General features: G+C 43.5%; 1 protein-coding gene across 4 annotated transcripts in view; it reads left to right on the top strand.

The window, feature by feature from the left end:
- The first annotated feature begins 4,181 nt into the window (after positions 1-4,181).
- LOC109897420 (potassium voltage-gated channel subfamily H member 6-like) overlaps positions 4,182-15,913 on the top strand; it is a 38,268-nt gene continuing 26,536 nt past the window's right edge. The window contains exons 1-7 of one of the 4 annotated variants that reach the window (XM_031834808.1): positions 4,182-4,769; positions 7,940-8,170; positions 12,001-12,114; positions 12,345-12,448; positions 12,663-13,002; positions 13,099-13,149; positions 13,856-14,070. In XM_031834808.1, coding sequence (XP_031690668.1) covers positions 4,694-4,769; positions 7,940-8,170; positions 12,001-12,114; positions 12,345-12,448; positions 12,663-13,002; positions 13,099-13,149; positions 13,856-14,070 — 1,131 coding nt within the window. In that variant the 5' untranslated portion in view covers positions 4,182-4,693. Of the gene's footprint in view, positions 4,770-7,367; positions 7,504-7,939; positions 8,171-12,000; positions 12,154-12,344; positions 12,449-12,662; positions 13,003-13,098; positions 13,150-13,855; positions 14,071-15,913 lie in introns of those variants that run through there. The other 3 variants (XM_031834807.1, XM_031834810.1, XM_031834809.1) reach the window with 3 other exon arrangements.

Genomic DNA, 15,913 nt, shown 5'->3' with positions numbered 1-15,913 from the left:
CAACAATTCTCTTTCCAAAATGTATTTTTAGAGGGAGCTGGATGCTGACGAAAACCATCACAAATTCCTATTTTTGAATGAGGCAGGCTTCAACCTGGCCAAGACAAGGAGGAGAGGTCAGAATTTTGTTGGCCAGCGGGCAACCATCCAAGTACCTGGACAACGTGGGGCCAACATCGCCATGTGTGCGGCTATATTGGAAGATGGTGTGGTGGGACGCAGACCTTGTATTGGATCATATAATGCAGCTCTCCTTGTAACCTTCATTGATGAACTAAACCAGGTCTGTAGAGCTGATGGCGTGACCTATGTCATTGTGTGGGATAATGTCAGGTTCCACCAGGCTCAAATGGTGCAAGCATGGTTTCAGGCCCATCCACGATTTACCACCCTGTACTGACCCCTTACTCTCCTTTCCTTAACCCGATAGAGGAATCTTTCTCCACATGGTGGTGGAAGGGGCCCTCACGAACAAGCCACCCTTCTCCAGGCCATGGATGACGCATGCAATGACATCCCGGCAGACCAGTGTCAGGCCTGGATTCACCATGCCCGAAGATTCTTCCCAAGATGTTTGGCTAATGAAATCATCCATTGTGATGTGGATGAGAACCTGTGGCCAAATCCACAAGACAGGGTTGATGGAAATATAGAAGTACAGTAATTAATCCTTTGTTTTGCTTTTTACAGTAAGCCAGCTGAGGAACACTGCAGTTGATGTTTTACTGTATTTTTAAATAAAAATTCTAGCTAATTATTTTTTATTTCATTCAAAGAAACCTATGTTGTGATTTTATTGTATTTCATCATTAAATGTCAAGTTTTGTTCAACGATTCCACTGTGTCTGTAGTATTCTCTCTACTAGTCCTTTTACAGTGATGTATTCACGTGTAGTACCATAATGAAACATGTATCACATATTTTGTACTACAATATTTAATGATTGTACAAAGAACTACACAGTGAAACTATCGGTATCTTGTGTGTGTGTGATCTAAATTAATGTTCCTATGGTATTTCATGACAAATTGTTTATTTGAACCAATGATTCTGCTATTGCACAGTTTCTTTAAAGATGTGAATCCACAATGCAATGTTTTGAACATTGGACAGCCTGTGTTACAAGGGATGACTCTTTTGAATTTTTGTGTCTAGAGTTTTGAAAAATGACCGCAAGTTTCTGAAATGTCAAGGCTGTGGGTAACTGGTGAAAGGAGTCAGGCGCAGGAGAGCTGAGATGCGTGGACAATGTATTTAATACAAGATAACACCAGTATAAACACAATACTCTGGTGCGGGAAAAATACCGGAACCACGACATAAACGGGCGTAACAACAAAACCCGGCAACAAAATACCAGCCGTCAGTAACAGCCTGAACAATAAACAAACACGCACAAACATGGGGGAAACCAGAGGGTTAAATAATGAACATGTAATGGGGGAATTGAAACCAGGTGTGTAGGAAACAAAGACAAAACAAATGGCTAGAAGGCCGGTGACGTCCTCTCGAACAAGGAGCGAGACCGACTCCGGCGGAAGTCATGACATGAAATTGCTATTTTATTTAACTAGGCAAGTCAGTTAAGAACAAATTCTTAATTACAATGACAGTATGAACAGTGGGGCAGAACAACAGATTTTTATCTTGTCAGCTCAGGGATTTGATCTAGCAACCTAGATCTAACCACCAGGTTACCTGCCGCCCCTGAAATGAGTGTCAAAGTGATTGTAAAAAAACGTATTCATAAGAAAAAGGGATATATAAACCGGTGGACAGGTAGATACAGATGAAGACAGACGTTTACATACACTTAGGTTGGAGTCATTAAAACTCGTTTTTCAACGACTCCCCAAATTTCTTATTAACAAACTATAGTTTAGGCAAGTCGGTTAGGACATCTACTTTGTGCATAACACAAGTATTTTTTCCAAATTGTTATACAGACAGATTATTTAATTTATAATTCATATCACAATTCCAGCGGGTCAGAAGTTTACATGCACTAAGTTGACTGTGCCTTTAAACAGCTTGGTGCTCCAAATCTGCGATAACAAAGCCAGACAACGGTTTGCAACTGCACATGTGGACAAAGATTGTACTTTTTGGGAGAAATGTCCTCTGGTCTGATGAAACAAAAATAGAACTGTTTGGCCATAATGACCATGCTTATGTTTGGAGGAAAAAGGGGAAGGCTTGCAAGCCGAGGAACACCATCCCAACCGTGAAGCACGGGGTGGCAGCATTATGTTGTGGGGGTGCTTTTGTGCAGGCGTGACTGGTGCAATTCACAAAATGGACGGCATCATGAGGTAGGAAAATCATGTGGATATATTCTTCTCAAGACATCAGTCATGAAGTTAAAGCTCGGTCGCAAATGGTTCTTCCAAATGGACAATAACCACAAGCATACTTCCAAAGTTGTGGAAAAATGGCTTAAGGACAACAAAGTCAAGGTATTGGAGTGGACATCACAAAGCCCTGACCTCAATCATATAGAACATTTGTGGGCAGAACTGAAAAAGCGTGTTGCGAGCAAGGAGGCCTACAAACCTGACTCAGTTACACCAGCTCTGTCAGGAGGAATGGGCCAAAATTCACCCAACTTATTGTGTTTTATCCATGTTAAACAATTTAAAGGCAATGCTACCAAATACTAATTGAGTGTATGTCAACTTCTGACCCACTGGGAATGTGATGAAAGAAATAAAAGCTAAAATAAATAATTCTCTCTACTATTATTTTGATATTTCACATTCTTAAAATAAAGTGGTGATCCTAACCGACCTAAGACAGGATATTTTTACTAGGATTAAATGTGAAAAACTGAGTTTAAATGTATTTGGCTAAGGTGTATGTAAACTTTCCACTTCAACTGTACATATATGGAAAAGCATCTATTCTCCATAGAAACTGTTCGGGAACACACACCCCAGTTGGTCATCAATGCCTGTCTCTTCTCTGGCACAGATCCCATGTGGGCACTTGAGCCCTCTCCTGTGTCCCCTCAATAATCTACACCCGCACCTGCTGCCACACTGTAATCATAAAACAAAACTAGTGTCTGTGTGGGTGTGTGCATGTGTGGGTGTGTGTCTGTGGGTGTGTGCAGGTGTATGTACAGGCCAGAGGAGGCTGGTGGGAGTAGCTATAGGAGGGCAAGTTCATTGTAATGTCTGGAATGGAATAAATGGAGTCAAACCTGGTTTCCATATGTTTGATGTCTTTGATACCGCTCCATTCAATCCATTCCAGACATTACAATGAGCCTGTCCTCCTATAACTCCTCCCTTCATCCTCCACAGGTCCAGGCCCTTGCCATATTGGTAATTAGCATGTAATATAATGGTTAGGTTGGGGCCCTGCTATATACTGTCATCAAAACATACCCAGACTGTGTGACTTGTTAAGTCGAAGTGCCCTCGCCGTTTCACATAATTTTCTGTGAATCTTCTCCAATCTTCTCAGCCGTCGCCAGTGTTATCAGTGACTGGCTCAAGGAGCAGAAGGTTGAAGGAGCTTTGAGACGTGAGACTGGAGAATTTGTACTAATGGTTTGACAGGATGACTTGAGGCATGCATGAGGCATTCTACTTGATGTGTTGATGACACCTTCCAGCCCATGTTAAGTTCTCACCTTTATCTGTATATTTTCTTATCTGCCTCTTGTCACATGACATATCAATGGGCTGTTATTCACCAAGTTGGTTCAGTGGCTGTTTATGAGGAGGGGATGCTGATTCCCAGAATTGTGATCTTGTTTGTCTTTTATTAAGAATCTACTTTTGTTTATTTTTGATCATTTCATTTAAAACAATCACAGTAAGGTACTTAATTGTTACCCAGAAATGATTTGATATTGTGATAAAAACGGCTGCATTGGACCATTAACTGTGTGGACACTTATAGTATGAATTCCCCAAATGAAACATGTATGGATCATACACAAACACACTGGACTGATACCCTTCACCCTGTCAATTATTGAGAGGCCAAAGAGAGAGAGAGAGAGAGTGGGGGACTATTTTGAGCGTAGAGACTTGTGTTGTGCAGCGAAGCAGTTGATGAGGGTGTCTCTGCTCACTGTCAAAAAATGGCAGGCGCGTCTGGTGGGATGATGACTCCCCCTGCCCCGCGCAGTGTTTGGTCAACCCTGTCAAATGGGGAGGGCATCCGAGATTCGCCAAATAGTAGCTTCTTCTACTGAAACGTAGCGGTTAGGACTTCGATTTACCCCTTTTCTTTCACTTCTCTTTGATCTTGTTGACGGGGAGGCGGTGTGGGGTTTTCTCCTCTTCATTAGATGATAACGACTGTCAAGGATAGACTAATTCTAGATCCTGTTTATTATTTTGTAGGCAAAGTGAAACGTTTTATGACTTTTATGACTATGAAATACCGTTTTTACACTTTCCTGTGTACCGCACGCAAAAACCGGCTTCCAGTTCTCTCTCCTGTGGAGCGAGCGCCTTTTTTTTTTATCGCCCTAGCAACTGGTCCTCGCCGCTGCTGCCTTGTGACATTTCCTTGTCGCTTTGCTCACCAGCCATCGCATATTGAATTCGACTTTTTGCACCCGCCTGTATGCGGGGCCATTTTTGCATAGGGTATTTTCCTACTTCGTCTTTAATTTGATTTATTTAAAACTCTGGAGGTTCATGCGTCTGAGAAGTCTCATCTTTCTGCGTCAAAATGCCTGTGAGACGCGGTCATGTAGCCCTCCAGAACACTTATCTGGACACCATTATCCGGAAATTCGATGGACAAAGTAAGTGGACACACTTTACATTATGACTGAAAAAGTAATAACATAATGTGACCATGAGCAAGCTGTTATAACTGTATAATCCCAACAACAAACAATTAGACTGGTTAGAAATGAAAGTGAATGCCTTTTCCATGTAACCTTTCAACCATGCAAAGTGTAATAAAATGTAAAGACAAATGCATTTGTCTAGTGGTGCCCCCCCCCCCCCCCCCCCCCCAGTTTCTATTGATCCTAATATGAGTGCTACAAGGCTGTTTCTGTAATCAAGCAGATGATTCAGTTTAAGTCTGTCTGCCTGCCTGCCTGCCTGCCTGTCTGCCTGCCTGCCTGCCTGCCTGCCTGTCTGTCTGTCTGCCTGTCTGTCTGTCTGTCTGTCTGCCTGCCTGCCTCTGGCGATACTCCTCCTATCTCATTTGATTTACAGTTCAAACTTAGGTTATGTCCGTATGCATGTGCTGAATATGCCAAATTGTCATGTTAATACTATAGGTTTGTGTGTTTAGTATGTCTTTGCACCTGCCTATGTTTTCCACATGTTGCATGAATTCACATGCTGCACTAGATTATATTGCATGAGTTAACATGTTCTCCGTTCTTAAACTGGTCAGACCACTGGATCCTGATAGAAACTGTACATAATGTCTTTGCTTTACAGAGTTTGCATGTGACCACTAACCTCTACTACACACTCTGTTAGTGCATATAACTGAGTGATATCCTTCTTGAACAGGACCTTACGCAGCACGCTTTACACCCACAGTGCCTCTTCGTTTTCGTGCTTTTGTCTTGAATTAAATGGTATCGTAGAAACTGCCCCAGAATTTCTTTGCAACCCACTCAAACAAAACATTATTGGTCCATTCAGCAAAGAAGAAATCCAGTTGTTTAAAAAAGAGGAATGGCTCTGATTAGCACTGAACTTCAATTACAGTAGAGCTCTATAACCTAGCTCAGTAGTGCCTATAACCTAGCTCAGTAGTGGCCTATAACCTAGCTCAGTAGTGGCCTATAACCTAGCTCAGTAGTGGCCTATAACCTAGCTCAGTAGAGCCCATAACCTAGCTCAGTAGTGGACTATAACGTAGCTCAGTAGTGGCCTATAACCTAGCTCAGTAGTGGCCTATAACCTAGCTCAGTAGAGCCCATAACCTAGCTCAGTAGTGGCCTATAACGTAGCTCAGTAGAGCCCTATAACCTAGCTCAGTAGTGGCCTATAACCTAGCTCAGTAGTGGCCTATAACCTAGCTCAGTAGTGGCCTTTAACCTCGCTCAGTAGAGCCCTATAACCTAGCTCAGTAGAGCCCATAACCTAGCTCAGTAGTGGCCTATAACCTAGCTCAGTAGTGGCCTATAACCTAGCTCAGTAGTGGCCTGTAACCTCGCTCAGTAGAGCCCTATAACCTAGCTCAGTAGTGGCCTATAACCTAGCTCAGTAGTGGCCTATAACCTAGCTCAGTAGAGCCCTATAACCTAGCTCAGTAGAGCCCTATAACCTAGCTCAGTAGTGGCCTATAACGTAGCTCAGTAGTGCCTATAACCTAGCTCAGTAGAGCCCTATAACCTAGCTCAGTAGTGGCCTATAACCTAGCTCAGTAGTGGCCTATAACCTAGCTCAGTAGTGGCCTATAACCTAGCTCAGTAGTGGCCTATAACCTAGCTCAGTAGAGCCCTATAACCTAGCTCAGTAGTGGCCTATAACGTAGCTCAGTAGTGCCTATAACCTAGCTCAGTAGAGCCCTATAACCTAGCTCAGTAGTGGCCTATAACCTAGCTCAGTAGTGGCATATAACCTAGCTCAGTAGTGGCCTATAACTTCGCTCAGTAGAGCCCTATAACCTAGCTCAGTAGTGGCCTATAACCTAGCTCAGTAGTGGCCTATAACCTAGTTCAGTAGTGCCTATAACCTAGCTCAGTAGTGGCCTATAACCTAGCTCAGTAGTGGCCTATAACCTAGCTCAGTAGTGGCCTATCTCTATGCTACTGTAAGTCTGACTGTGACTACTGTGCCTGTCACTGTAAGTGTTCTTCAGTCACAGTGTGAATGCAGTCTGTTGACCACAGGGGTACGGCTCAAAATAACCCTCTCCACATTAAAGAGAGAAGATGCAATGTTCCACTTTTCACCTCAATTTCATGTTCAAGGATTTCAGCTTGTTTAATTTGCTGTGCTGGCAGGTGACATTTCGGAATTAATTGTGTTACTCTGGGATTTTCAATGCTCTCTGCAGAGGGGTCCTCAGAGACAGACCGATAAGTCCCATCAAACTGATGTCTTCCTTATCTCTGTGTGCGTGTGTGCGTGCGTAAGCACCCTGCCGGGTGATGCGTGTGCCAAACCACTGCTGCTTAGCAACAATCTGAGTCTGGGTGTCTGTGTTCTGAGGCATTGATAATGACTTAGGATAGGATGTACTTTCCACCAAACGACCTCACCTATTTACTCTACACAGAGGAGCAAGAAGGGGGAAGGGGTTCTGCGTTTTCTGAGTGAAGCTCCACATCGCTCTCCTCATATTTGTTTAAATGGGGAAGAATGAGAGTTGTGTAACTCAGTTTCATGAGGGGATAAAAAGAGGAGTAGAGACAGAGTCAGAGGCACAGATGTTTGAGCAGCTTTTCAACCTAAACTGTACTGATTGAATATCACGCTGTACGACAATATCAGTGTAGCTGATGTGACTTCGAAGGCAATTGTCATTAGCGCTGGAGACAATAGCCACACTCATGAACCTAGGTAAGGACGGCTGAAACCTATTGCAGTATATTATAATCTTGATTGCGGACTGTCATTGCTGAGTCCAGCTGCTCCGTATTAGTCCCTCTGGGGCCATTTTGAATCATTGCACTGATATGATTTGTGCCGCAGAGGGACAGACTTGATTACTCCAATTTCAACTTGATGTTGAGGTGATTGTGATTAGTTGAATGCGATACTGAAATGAACACAGTCCAGACTTGAATTGGATCTGATTGAGAGACTTCTCCTTGAAATGATCATCACCTGATTATGATAACTGAATGTTTCTGAAATTGGATAAACTTTGATTGTCCGATTTTGCATATTGCATTTGATGTAATAAGCCTTCAATTATAATTGTACTGTAACTACATTCCCACCATAATCGTACATTTTCATATCTGCTCTGCCTCTCCCCTTGGTTTCCTCCCAGATCGTAAGTTCCTGATAGCCAACGCTCAGATGAAGAACTGTGGCATTATCTACTGTAACGAGGGCTTCTGCCAGATGTTTGGCTTCTCACGGGCAGAGATCATGCAGCAGTCCTGCACCTGCCAGTTCTTGGTTGGGCCTGGCACCATGAAGACTGCCCTGGCACAGCTGGCACAGGCCCTGCTAGGGTCAGAGGAGCGCAAGGTGGAGATCCTCTACTACAACAAAGAAGGTAAGGAGAAGGTGGAGGGTTAGACTGAGAGAAAGAGATGGAAAGAGCAAGAGAGTCAAAGTGACAACATTACTCCCCTTCTTTATAGTGGGGAGTGCTGTAAAGGTCACATACAGAATATTTTGGTCCCTCCAAGTGTCAAGGCTGTCTCCCTCTCACTTTTATATAATGCTACTGTATGATGCAGTGTTACAGTATGTGGAGCCAGCTGCTGCAGACTCAGTGAACTCTCTTCTACTAATTTATTTGTCTGGGGAGTGGACATGGTGGAGCTGTCGTGGCCTGCTTACCTCACCTGCAACATGTTTATTCATCCCCTATAACAACACAGGGCAAGACTCAGATGCAGACACAGGAGGCAGATGGTTCGGGTCTCTGATATATATTAAACAACAAAGGGCAAGACCCAGATGCAGACACAGGAGGCAGATGGTTCGGGTCTCTGATATATATTAAACAACAAAGGGCCAGACTCAGATGCAGACACAGGAGGCAGATGGTTCGGGTCTCTGATATATATTAAACAACACAGGGCAAGACCCAGATGCAGACACAGGAGGCAGATGGTTCGAGTCTGATATATATTAAACAACAAAGGGCAAGACTCAGATGCAGACACAGGAGGCAGATGGTTCGGGTCTCTGATATATATTAAACAACACAGGGCAGGCAAGAGGCAGGTCGAGGACAGGTAAAAGTTCAGAACCAGGTCAGAGTTCCAAACGGTACAGGGAGGCAGGCAGGCTCAAGGTCAGGGCAGGCTGAATGGTCAGGCAGGCGGGCTCAGTGTCAGGGCAGGCAAAAGGTCAAAACCAGGAGGACTAGAAAAACAGAGACAAGAAAAAGCAGGAACACAGAAAAACGTGCTGGTTGACTTGACAAGACAAACAGAGAACACAGGAATAAATACCATGGGAATAATTGGGAAGATGGGTGACACCTGGAGGTGGGTGGTGACAATCACAAAGACAGGTGAAACAGATCAGGGCGTGACATCCCCACTCCCCATTCCCATCCTGTGCATAGCTGCACTAAGTAGTTTGGGGGTGGGGGTGCTGCAGGAGGTTAGGGGGGGGTGCAGATAATTTATTTTTTGCACGCTCTACGGAAGCCTATATAGGTCCGCTAATACAGGACAAGTAAAGGCCCAGTGCACTACTTTTGTGATTTTGTTTTATTAAAAAAAATTAAATACTTGTATGCTCCTGTGTTTTGTCTATTGTACATGTACACAGGGCCCGGGGTTGTAACCAAAAATTATTTTCCAATTGTTTTGTTCTGAACAGAACCATATATAATATTTTTCGTTACACTGTTCCGACCAGCAAACCTCAGTTCTGAACCGGTTTAACCTCCCCAAAGTACCCGTTTATATCGTTACTTCCTGTTCCTTTTTAAACCTTTATTTATTTTCCATTTAGCTCGACATTAAATTACTTTTACAATCATGCAGTATGGATAGAGATGCTTTGTCACGACTTCCGCCGAAGTTGCGTCCTCTCCTTGTTCGGGTGGTGCTAGCCATCATCGATCCACTTTTCATTTTCCATGTGTTTTGTCTTGTTTTTCCTCACACCTGGTTTCAATTCCCTCAATCACTTGTTGTGTATTTAACCCTCTGTTCCCCCCCATGTCTTTGTGTGGGATTGTTTATTGTGGTGCTTGTGCATGTGCATGTGTTGATTGGTGCACGACGGGTTTTTGTACCCAATATCTTGTTATTTTCTATGCCGTTGGTTTTGCATTAAACTGCTCCGGCTATTACCAAGTTCCGCTCTCCTGCGTCTGACTTCCCTGCCACCAGTTACGCCCCAAGTGTAGGGCGTGAGATGCAAATGAAATTTTGCGAGTGGGGAGACAGCGAGAGAGGGTGGAGGAGGAGGCCCTCAGATTTATACCTACGGAGGAGCGGCTTCTAGGGTAGAATTTTGAATGTCTTTGAACTTCAGAGTTGGCTTAACGTTGGACCAAAGTAGCTGGCTAGCTAACAAGCTTTCGTGTGCACAGCGGCACCTGAATTAAAAACACATCTTACCTTTTTATAGTTAATAAATCCAATGTGAACTATAGGATCCCTAACTAGCGTTGAAAAAGTTCATCCATCCTGCTGTAATAAAAAATCTCTCTCCCTATTTTGTGGATTATGTTTGTAATGTCCGCAGGCTACAGCTATACTTCTGAGGGGCAGATAGACTACACGCACACACTCTGGCAAAGATTTTCACCTGGCAGACTTTGGATGAAGTTAATGATTGACAGAGGGAGAGCTTTGCATAGGCGCTTTGTTGCATTTTTTAAATTCTAAATAATGGTTATGGTCCAGAACAATATAGATCACTTTCGTTCCCTGGTCTGGTTCTGATTCTGTTCCTTAAAAAATTCATTATTTTCCAGTTTGTTTGCGACCCCTGCAAAGGACAAGCAAACAGACCTGGCTAGTGAGGCTGTAGACACAATGCCGTTACGTTGGTCATTTGGGCATGAGAAGTGCCGTGTCGGGAGAGCTTGTTGTCATGGAAATATTGTCAGTGTGCCAGCTCAAATCCACTGAACATCTATTTATTTTGTATCCCAGTAATGCATACAGTCATGAACGCAGGTGCCCACACAAGCACAAATGAATTGTAAATGGGTACAATTCATCATACACAATAAAAATGCATTATATTGTCGTACTTGATTGATCTTAATTGATCAATCACTGAATGCATGTGTTTGTTTGTTAATGTGTGTGTGTGAGTGTAAAACAAGGACATTTCCTGGGAACATTACTCCGGGGACATTTTGCCGGTCCCCAAAATGTTTTAGGCTTAGGGGTTAGGTTTAGGGGTTAGGGTTACAATTAGGATTAGTTGTTAAGAGTTGGAGTTAGGGTTAGGGTTTGGTTAAGGGTTAGGTTTAGGGGCTAGGGAAAATAGGATTTTGAATGGGAATCAATTAGGCTTGGGCAGTGGACCCCGTATACCAGGGTATTTGGAAATAGCCACAGGATGGTTTTTCAATACCGTCAATACCTTTGAAACTATTTATTTGAAGTCTTTCAATAAATTGTAATATTTGTGTCTGTTTTTTTAGGTAAATACCTGCAGTCAACCTGTGCAATATGTTAGGAGAGCATTAGGAGATAAAGCAGATTGTGTTCTTCTTTTCACCTGTCACATTATTTTACATTATGAGACTTAGTAGTTCCCCAGAACAGTTGAGCCAGTCACATGATTGTTTGTTTGTAATAGCACAATGGGAGTAAGCAGGAACAGGTGAGTCCATCTGTGTATTGACGGGGTTGTGTTTTATATTGAAGGTCAACAATGCCAAAGGTGCTTCAACAAAGTACTGAGTAAAGGGTCTGAATACTTATGTACAGTAAATGGGATATTTAAGTTTTTTATTTTTAATAAATTTGCGACAAGTTTTTGTTCTGTCATTCTGGGGTATTGTGCGTAGATTGATGAGGACAAATAAGGCTGTAACGTAACAAAATGTGGAAAAAGTGAAGGGGTCTGAATACTTTCCGAATGCACAGTATCTAAGTAAGTGCTGAATTAATAAGGTGACGGGGCATCATATTGTGTTAGCTTTCTGCCAAGTTTGAGAAGTCAAAGCCCTTTGGATGAGTTATCTGTACAACTGCCACTGCTATCTTTTTTTCTCCTCTCTGTTCTCGAGAGAGGAGAAACTGGCTCTCGTGAGGACTTCCGCAGGAAAGGACGAGTTACCTCTGCTGCAGTTATAGTTACTTGAGCTGTCCTGAAGTCTACTTAGTTACCTTTGAGCCCAGGTTCGGATGGCCATTAGCAGCTTTATAATGTTATGTCTCTCCCCCCCTGCAGGGACCTGCAGGCCCTGTCTGATTGATGTTGTTCCTGTGAAGAAAGCGGAGGGACAGGTCATCATGTTCATCCTCAACTTCCAGGAAATCATTGACCCCTCCCTCAAGAAACCAGGTCTGAGACAGAGGGTGGCCCAGGGCTGGGTATGGGCAGGTCAGTGTGGAAGTGTGTGTGTGATGACAGTGTGTGTGTGATACTGTCTGTCTGTCTGCCTGTTTGTCTGCATCAACCTGTTGATGCCATGTTGAATGTAGCTGTGTTATAACATACAGAATGTGACTACATCCTGGTACTGTATGTGTATTTATGTAAAGTGTATGTATAAGCACTCTGTGGTTTCTCAGGGCAGAGTCGCAGGCTGAAGTTGAGACTGCCATTGGTACGTGCAATGCGTCGGTCTTCCCTCGCCAAAGACCAGTTTGGGGGGGTGGTGGTGGACTACCCACAGGTAAGGTGGCCAGAGACTCCCATACACACACAGTTCTATACACACAGTACTCATCTAAATATGACCTTACATATAATATATATTGATTATCTCAGTTCCTGTATCTCTTGTGTTTTGTAATGAATATGGCTTCAGTCACATACATTTAGCAGTAAATAGAAATCTAGTACCATATTTAACCTATGATTGTCCTCTTCCTCCTTCCCTAATTCAGCCCAACAGTGAAGAGATCCCTCTGAAAGAGTTCCGTATCCCATCCAAGGAGAGCTGCATGCAGTCTGAGACAGAGGCGCTGATAGAGCAGGACTACGAGTCCTCCCAGCCTGCAAGCCACTACTCCCCCAAACTGCTGTCCCTATTGTCAGAGCGGCTGGAACCCAGCGTGCCCTTCCTCCCCAGCAGCCCCTTCTCCAGTGCAGCCTTCCCCAGGACGGTCCTGCCCCGGAGCCGCTCCAGAGAGACTGTCGGCAGCCTCCGCAGAGCTTCCTCCCTGGATGACCTCGACAGCATGAGAGCCGAGTCGGGCCGACCAGGAGACCCACGCTCCTACAGCAGTGAGTTCGTGTGTGTGTGTACCCAGACATAAGTGTAGTCTGTTGCCATTTTGTACTCCCTCTGACAGGAAGAAATGTGGCTGTCTCCTCTTACAGTTCCATCTGAATCAAAACAAACCAAGCCAAAGCTACCTGGGCCTGTTGGAGGTATTCTGTTCTCTAGAAAATGCAAATCCTCACTCCCATTCCGCAAGCACTGAGCATGTGCAGCAGCAGGGTCACTAATCAATGTCTCTAACCTATAGCCTGTGTGTGTGTGTGTGTGTGTGTGTGTGTGTGTGTGTGTGTGTGTGTGTGTGTGTGTGTGTGTGTGTGTGTGTGTGTGTGTGTGTGTGTGTGTGTGTGTGTGTGTGTGTGTGTGTGTGTGTGTGTGTGTGCCAGGTCTATAGGAGTCCCAGTCACTCAGAGGCCATCCTTTACTCATCAAACAGCTAATACTATGGGCTATGGAGTGTGGGGCTGTGGACTTCCCATCTACCCCAGGGAAATAATGTAGAGGAATACATGCATCCCCGCAATGCATTAACACACTCCCTCTCATTTCATTACTCTATCAATTCAATTTAATTTACTCTATTGGCATGAGAAACATATGTTTACATTGCCAAAACAAGTGAAGCAGATAATAAACTCTCTCTGTGTCTTTCTCACTCAGATGCTTTGCTCAGTATAAACCAAGATGTTTCTCACCTAGAGGAATGAAAATTGCATTATAACACATTATATTTTTAGTTCTGAATGTGTTACTTGCAGTTTAAATAAATAATACATTTGAATGATAATATAATATGTAAACTAGTCGTTGAAAGTAGATAGAGACACAGTAATGAGAGATGAGTGTTGTTGTGTGCAGACCTGAAGGCCGGTACTCTGAGCTCCACCTCAGACTCGGACCTGATGCGACGCAGGACCAGCACTCGCAGGACCAGCACTCGTAACCCCCTCACACTCAGTTTCGCCTCCGACCTCTTGCGACCGCCCTCGCCCACTGAGATCGAGATCATCGCTCCCAGCAAAGTAAAGGACCGCCACCGAGACGTCACAGAGAAGGTCACACATGTCACACAGGTGAGACACATGGTCCTCACTAGCACTCATTTCACACAAACACAACCATGTGATTGCCTGACTCAACCTGTATTCTGCTTATATATTAAGAGTTTTTTAAAGTGAGCTTTTTCAGAACGGCATGTGCGATATTGTGTACACAGGATGTTGTGTAAAAGGAACGTTGGGTTATTGAGAAGTGGTGGATTACATCTCTTCAGTCTGACTTCCTGTGTTGCAAGCTTTCTGCTGTCACTCAGGAGTTTCCACATGCATCCACACACACACACACACACACACACACACACACACACAAACAGGAACGATATACTGTATATAAAATGAATGTTTTTTTCAGTCACTTGGGTGCTATTTTCAAAAGTATGTGGTGCATTTTCTTAATACAAAACTCCAAACTGGTAACACTTGTAACACGGCAAGTCTCATAAAGCGTTTTATTGTGCATTTATTTAGTTTGAATGCATCTTTCACCACCCAACCATTCATCCAACATATAAATGTACTGTCAAATACCATGTGAACATTTATTTAATCATCAAAACACAACATATTAATATCTTCTCAATGTAGTTATTTTAACAGCTAGTTAATGGAAAAAGGAAGCCGCACACTGCTCTTGGTAGTATCACTGATATTTAATAAGCTTACGTATCGGCCTCGCGGCCTTCGTCACAGCTAGTTAATCCAATAGATAGATACATGTTTCAAAATGCCCTTTGAATATAATATGCTACAGTACTGTTTTCACATTAGACAATACACTTGCACTATCTATTGAAATTGAACATCAAATTTCAATCATTTCTATCCCATGTGTGATCTTTCACAATCGATGAAAAGAATATCTGTATTGTTCAGATATAATTCCAACATAGGTGTACTGTAATCAAATGAAAGAAACAGCATTAGTTTGCATCAGGCCTGTCTTGAGCATTTGGCCATTGGTTCTCATCAACATCGCAGTAAATGTACACATTGATCATGCACCTGGGGAAAAACCTTTTGGCATGGAGAATCCAAGCCTGACAAAGCCTGGATTGATGTCATTACATGACTCATTCATGGCCTGAAGGAGCATGGTACGCTCATGGGGATGACAATCATATATCTTCCACCTATACTGTAATATGTATTGTATTTTACAGTATTGTATTGTACTTATGTATTGTAGTGGTCCTGTATGTGGCTCAGTTCATAAGAGCATGGCACTAGCAACACCAGAGTTGTGTGTTCGATTTCCACTGGGGTCACTTAGGATAGAGATTCACTGTTGCCACTTAGGATAGAAGCATCTGCTACGGAAATGGAATATATGACAGTATTACAGTACTGTACTGGCCAGATCACCATGCGCAGTGCCAAGTGTCGGCTGGAGTGGTGTAAAGCTTGCCACCATTGGACTCTGGAGCAGTGGAAACGCGTTCTCTGGAGTGATGCATCACACTTCACTATCAGTCAGACGGACAAATCTGGATTTGGTGGATGCCAGGAGAACACTACCCCAATGTAACCCCATCAAACACCTTTGGGATGAATTGGAACGCCGACTGCGAGCCAGGCCTAATCGCCCAACATCAGTGCCCGACCTCCCTAATTCTCTTGTGGCTGAATGGAAGTCCCCAACATCTAGTGGAAAGACTTCCCAGAATAGTGGAGGCAGTTTAGGCAGCAAAGGGGGGACCAATTCCATATTAATGCTAATGATTTTGGAATGAGATGTTCGACAAGCAGGTGTCCACATACTTTTCGCCATGTAGTGTGTAAGAAGATATTATCTCCTGTATGAACATTTTGTTGGCTACATGTATGGAGATGTTACTTAGCATCACTACTGTACTATATG

This window comes from Oncorhynchus kisutch, linkage group LG10, assembly GCF_002021735.2.
Source record: "Oncorhynchus kisutch isolate 150728-3 linkage group LG10, Okis_V2, whole genome shotgun sequence".
In the NCBI taxonomy this organism is placed as follows: Eukaryota; Metazoa; Chordata; class Actinopteri; order Salmoniformes; family Salmonidae; genus Oncorhynchus; species Oncorhynchus kisutch.
The sequence above is the reverse complement of the archived record's forward strand: the minus strand, read 5'-3'. Positions and strand labels throughout refer to the sequence as shown.